Source organism: Centruroides sculpturatus, unplaced genomic scaffold (assembly GCF_000671375.1).
Source record: "Centruroides sculpturatus isolate CEXI.00-Female unplaced genomic scaffold, Cexi_2.0 scaffold854, whole genome shotgun sequence".
NCBI classification, from domain to species: domain Eukaryota; kingdom Metazoa; phylum Arthropoda; class Arachnida; order Scorpiones; family Buthidae; genus Centruroides; species Centruroides sculpturatus.
Genome location: NW_019385409.1, coordinates 151,972 through 158,139, shown reverse-complemented (window position 1 = coordinate 158,139; position 6,168 = coordinate 151,972). Strand labels below are relative to the sequence as shown.

At 30.1% G+C, this 6,168-nt stretch overlaps 1 protein-coding gene across 1 annotated transcript; it reads right to left on the bottom strand.

The window, feature by feature from the left end:
* Positions 1 to 11: 11 nt before the first annotated feature.
* Positions 12 to 3,447, bottom strand: LOC111638645. Its single transcript, XM_023384392.1, has 2 exons — positions 2,438 to 3,447; positions 12 to 165 (listed from the first exon to the last, which is right to left on the bottom strand). The coding sequence occupies exons 1-2, from the start codon at positions 3,445 to 3,447 to the stop codon at positions 135 to 137; spliced, it is 1,041 nt and encodes a 346-aa protein (XP_023240160.1). The 3' UTR covers positions 12 to 134.
* Between the last annotated feature and the right edge of the window lie 2,721 nt (positions 3,448 to 6,168).

The window sequence follows — 6,168 nt, the reverse complement described above, 5'->3', positions numbered from 1 at the left end:
AAATAATGGAAACTCGTGTGTCAGTACCGTTCCTCCTGCTTGATTGCAGTAATAATCTATACAATCTCGGGGATCGAGCTTCATTTTCTACTTCACAAAGACGAACTAACGTTAATATATAAAATATACGATATTTATATCTGTTTAAAAGATAAAACTAATAATGTCTTTCCTCCAAAAAAGACGATTTCTTTTCCACTAGCAGTTCTCAGCTCGATTTCAATTGTATCTATATAATTACGTCGTAAAGGAAGGTATAGAGGTGATTGGTAGACCCTAACTATTTGATCTGACTTTTCCCCCATTACAGGTATAACCCTTAAAAGTGGAGCGGTTATATTCCCAACACGATGAGAAGCAACGATATTCGAATAAATAAAAATTTCTGAAATTCCGGCAGATAATTCGGTGAGGTGTTTCGTTTTAAAAATGAACCCCTCTTACAACTTTACAATGGTTTTTTAACAAGGCAAATCAGATATGTAAGGTTTAATTCCGAGAATTTTGGAATTGTTAATTTCTTCCATCCCGAATTACAATGGAGGAAATTAACCCCCGCTGATAAAAAAAACCGTCAGATTTTGTAACAGCTTACATAAGCTGTACTTGTCGTATCGCGCTAAAAATGACAGTGATCAGTGGATGCATCTTGAAAATGTTGTATTCACAATCAACAATTTTTTTGAAAACTATGGTTTTATTTTTTTTAAAGGTGGGGAAATTGAAAAATGTTTAATTAGGAGGGGGAGCGACCGCGTTCGTAAAATCGACTTATTAGATGTCAAAAAATTCGGGGTACCAAAATACTCGAAAATTAAAATACCATGTCCTGGTCATAATAACTTCATCGAGCACTGTTCATTGTGTAATGTTTTTTCATACAGGTATTACATGAAAACAGGTAAAAATATTCTATTTTGTTTTTAAATATTATCGCATTTCAAGAATACTGAATAACTTCATCGAGCACTGTTCATTGTGTAATGTTTTTTCATACAGGTATTACATGAAAACAGGTAAAAATAGTTTATTTTGTTTTTAAANTGGAACGTATCTATATCTTATAGGAGGGTCGACTGTAATCCATTAGATACTTCGTTAATTCCTCCATCCTCGCCAACAATTATAAAACCGTATTTTCCTTCTTCTTTCCAAATATCTTTGACTTTGAAATAGCGGAGGATAAATGGAAAATTATTGGAAACATCAATTTTTTACCACGGAAATGAAAGCGTCCAAAGTACAATACAGAACTGAAGATGAGTATATTTTATAGTCTCCGTAAGTAACCAGAAAACTGTACATCCCAATGATCACAGCTTAAATATAAAACTAATTCTTTTTTAAAAAGTAACTTATATAAAATACTAACAAATCACATTTTCGTTAAAAACTAACAGCCAATCATATATTATCTGCAGATAAAAAAATACTCACAGCCCAACATGTTGTGTTAATAATTTATATTAAATTCCTATACAAATTAAATATAATCTATACTGTATCTGTCTTCATTTCGATATAATTCAAATTTTTTTTTTTTTTTTAAAGTTGTTATATTAAATTTAGATACTAATTAAAACTAATTAATTTTTATAACCCAGGATGTATCAAATGCATACTACTTCTGTCAAATAATTTAGAAGTAGAAAATGCATAGGCAATGAAATATAAACTGCCAAACAAGATCCTCTGAACAAGTCATATGAAATAAACGTATTTTGTCGAGGACACAAAACGTTTTAAAAAATGACAACGCATTATAATATACAGTCAAACATGTAAATGTGACCACTGACAATGCTCATCTTAGCTGGTCACATTAGTAGATTTCACTATACAAATAAACACACAAGTATACACATTTATCTTTTATTAGTACTTTTCATAAGAAAACTTCATGTTATTTTAATTTCTTATGTATAACTTAAAACCATTTTTTCTTATAACGATTTATATCATTTTGGTTTTTTCTTTGTTTTACTTTTTGCTTAATAAAATAAAGTTATTAAACGAGTGAGAATGAACAATTGTTAAACGTAAGATAAGTGTGTCAACTCAACATAAGTTTACTCCTCTGTATTAAAGCTTTAGTTGTGGTGGAAATTGGCATAAATTCAACGTTAGGGGAGATCGGGGCAAGATCGGCATGTTAAGCTTTACTTAAATTTTGTGTAATAAATACTGCTGTAAACTGAAAAAAAAGCTTCGCATATTGTCTATTGGAATGTTTTCTTACTATAGAACTGGTTAAAATCAGTTTGGAAATAAAAATAATTAAAATAATTACAACTTTACAAGAAGAGAGAAATTGACGAAGTTGCCCCGGGTATAGGGGCAAGATCGGCAACTTCTCTCTTTTTGTAAAGTTGTAATTATTTTAATTATTTTTATTAAAGTTGCCCCTGGTATAGGGGCAACAGTAATGGGNAATAATGTCTTTCCTCCAAAAAAGACGATTTCTTTTCCACTAGCAGTTCTCAGCTCGATTTCAATTGTATCTATATAATTACGTCGTAAAGGAAGGTATAGAGGTGATTGGTAGACCCTAACTATTTGATCTGACTTTTCCCCCATTACAGGTATAACCCTTAAAAGTGGAGCGGTTATATCCCCAACACGATGAGAAGCAACGATATTCGAATAAATAAAAATTTCTGAAATTCCGGCAGATAATTCGATGGGATAGTCGCTCACATATTCGCCTTCGGAAAATTTGCTTTTTTTAAATCCTAACAAATCTTTTAATTCGTTTCCGAATTCAATTGTTATATTTTTATGAACTTTTAAAACGATTTTGTTATTAGGTAGTAATGCTAATTTAATATATTTAAAAATTCCAAGAAATTTTTCAACAGAGGAATATAACCCGATTGGAATAAAAATTTTTTCCTCTACATCGATTTCCTCGACAACTTTTTTATCTCTTTCTATTAAAGTTATAAATTGATCTTTATAAAATCTAGGATTTGATAGATATTCCTCACTCTCATCTCGCAATATTAAACTCGAACTCCGTTGTTTAAATACTATATCTTTGGTTGGTAAATTTAAAAAATAAAGTAGTTTATGAGCCTTTTCTCTCGAAATACGCAACTCGAATCCCTCTTCCAAATTTAGTTTTACATTTTTATAATCCTTGTCTAAAACAAATTCTGCCAACTTAGATCCTGTTAATGAAACTATATTCTTGTTTATCCAATGGAAAAGCGTCCCTTCATTTTCATCGCCTGTAGTTAATGGAATCTCACATGTTACATCGGTTATTTTTTCTCTTCTAATTTTATGTCTAGTAATAGTATAATCGTTATTATGATTTGATATGTTAAACCAATTTCTAGGAATAATAACCTCGCTCAGACTTATTGCCCATTTCCCGCATAAATCACTACGTGGACTCATTTTCACGGTGAAATGAGACTGCTTATTTTCGGGAAATAACTCCATGCTGGCGTTGCTTATCAGAGTCACGAAAAAGTCTGACTGTATCATTTTGTTACCTTCTGTAATTTTTCTGTATAAAATCTTCCTTCCAAAATCTCGTTATTTAAATCTTTCATATTGAAAGATTTAAATAACGTTTGCGTCTCATCCTCTGACGTATATATTATACGTCAGAGGATGAGACGCAAACGATCGTGAATAATAAACATTTCTTCCATCTAACCAGGTAGGTATCCTCGGCTAAATGTTTTACGTATTTTCGAAATTCGAACGAGGTTGCCAATATTAAATTTAAACGTATTTTGTCCTTTTATACCGTCCACTTTTACGAAAATACAGCTGTGATGTAGGAGAGTAACTTCTGACAGAGACATACCGATACTTCTATGAAAACTATTATTATAACTTTTCACAATATCCGATAATTTTTTACTAATCTATTATAAAATTCTTTTTCTTTATCAGTTTGTAAATTTTTCGGAATGTTTATTTTTTTAAAAATGGTTTGAAAAGCTTTAAATACCGATTGAAATTTTTTATATTTATAGGTATGACATAGCAATACTTAGTAAATACATCGATTACAGTTAGTAAATACTTTATTCCATTATTAAATCTAGAAAATTGTTATAATACAACTAAATCAGCCTGCCATAAGTCGTTAGGATAAAAACCTTTAGATTTTTTCGCGAATATTTATTCTTACATGNTAAGTTGAAGTTACATCCTTCTAACAGGAAAAGTAACTTTCGTTATCATGGAATTATAACAAAACCTGCCAATTCAATATAAATAGAAAAAAAATATTATATGGAATTCAACGAAAATGAAAATTTGCTTGATAATTCAACTACGCTTGTTGGAGAACAATAAAAACACTACACTCAACAAGCCACCAATGAAACTCAACTGCCTAACCTATAATCAAAGTTTTTTTTTAATTTGTTTTTTAAAAAAAGCGCTTGACAAACTTGCCCCGCGTGCCGAAGTTCCCCGATCTCCCCTATAAAAACTTTAATAATTTAAGAAACTTTTTAATACATCTAATCACGTAGAGATTAAACTTACTTTAAATTGGAAACAGAACGGTTTGATTTTGTAACTTCTGCGATGTGTAGATTTGGAATATTTACAATACTTTCGTTATACAACTGACAACACTTTCGACAAAAGCTTCTAAAACGAATCATCCTAAGTATTGATATATCCCTCGTCATATCACCTGACAGAAATAGGAAATAGAATTCTATATCTGGGTATACAGGACATTTAGTGCCGTGTATTAGGCGAGTTTTAGAAAGACAGTACAGTTATTCACTGCACTTATCTCAGGAAGAATCGAGTTCAATATTTTGTGAAGAAAAGTCTATTTGTTTTTTTAATACTTAATAAAAAACTGGAAGGATATGATCGTATCGTTCTCTGAATTCACATCTTTTCAGAGATAACACAGCTACCTTAATGTGTCATCCGGAACCAACGATAGAAATTCAACTATTGGCCTCAACTTATAAAAATATTTAATAAGGGCAAGGAAAAACCCAGGAAAGACCCCGTAATAAAAAGCAGGAGAAGGAAGACGTTCTTTATTCGTTCTTATCAACAGTTCATGTTCTTGGGACTCGTGCGCTTGCCGATTTTGTGAATACCTCTTAAGCCGTTGCCCGTCTAGCATCTCCTGCCCCATATATTTCGATTATTTCTAAGTTTACCTACTTAACCAAAGCAACAACCTAGTCAAGATTAAAGCTTATATTTTATTAATATTGCATAATTTATTATAATTTTAAAATTATATTATTTATATTTATTAAAATTTATTAAATTTATTATTTTTATATTTAAATATAAAGATTAGACCACAATTCTATATATTAATTAACTGATTAAAATGACAAATGCTAATAACGGGTAAAATCGTCATTAAGTTTGACACAACTGTAGATATATACTACTTAATTTCTTCCAACTTTCTCAACCTTTTAACCAACAAAATTAAACAGCATAAACCACTTAATGTAAAAAACCATCGTGCAAAATTTTGAAAGTTTTCTACAAAAAGCGCAGCCTTTACTAAGCTTCGAACAGAGTAAATAAAATCGTGCCACAGACAACACACACACATCTATTACATTCTGTACTCGTAATAAATGTTTTCTTGAACTTTGTCGTTAAAACGACATAAATATTTATATTCCATTTTTAAAATGATTATATTTCTACTTCGAATTTGCTAAAATATTTTATTTTAACTTAATATACAATAAATCATTTTTAATTACCATTGTATTTAGTCACTTCCTTGATAACGTAGATTAGAAACGTTTTCGCAGATGTTCTTATTATTTCCACGTTCAATTCTTAAAGTAAAGCACCAACATAATTATAATTTAATAAAGCTTATAATCCATTAATCTGGAATAAATATATATTGAAGTTTATAAAATAATATTTTTATTTTTGTAAAAAATTATTCGAAATATTGAAATTGTTACGTTTATGCTTGACATGCATACAAAATATTCTTATAGGAAATCTAATTACGTGAAGATAAAATTTACCTTAAACTATACACAGAATGGTTTGCTTTTATAGCTTTTGTAGTCAATAGATGTGGAAGATTTACAATACTTTCGCTGTAGAACTCGTAACACTATGTACAAAAGCTTCACAAACGAATGAGCCCAGCTTATCGCCTCTGACATCAAGTGACACAAATATGTA

Coding starts and splice junctions, on each gene's coding strand:
- LOC111638645 (XM_023384392.1), bottom strand. CDS start 3,447: ATGGAGTTATTTCCCGAAAATAAGCAGTCTCATTTCACCGTGAAAATG.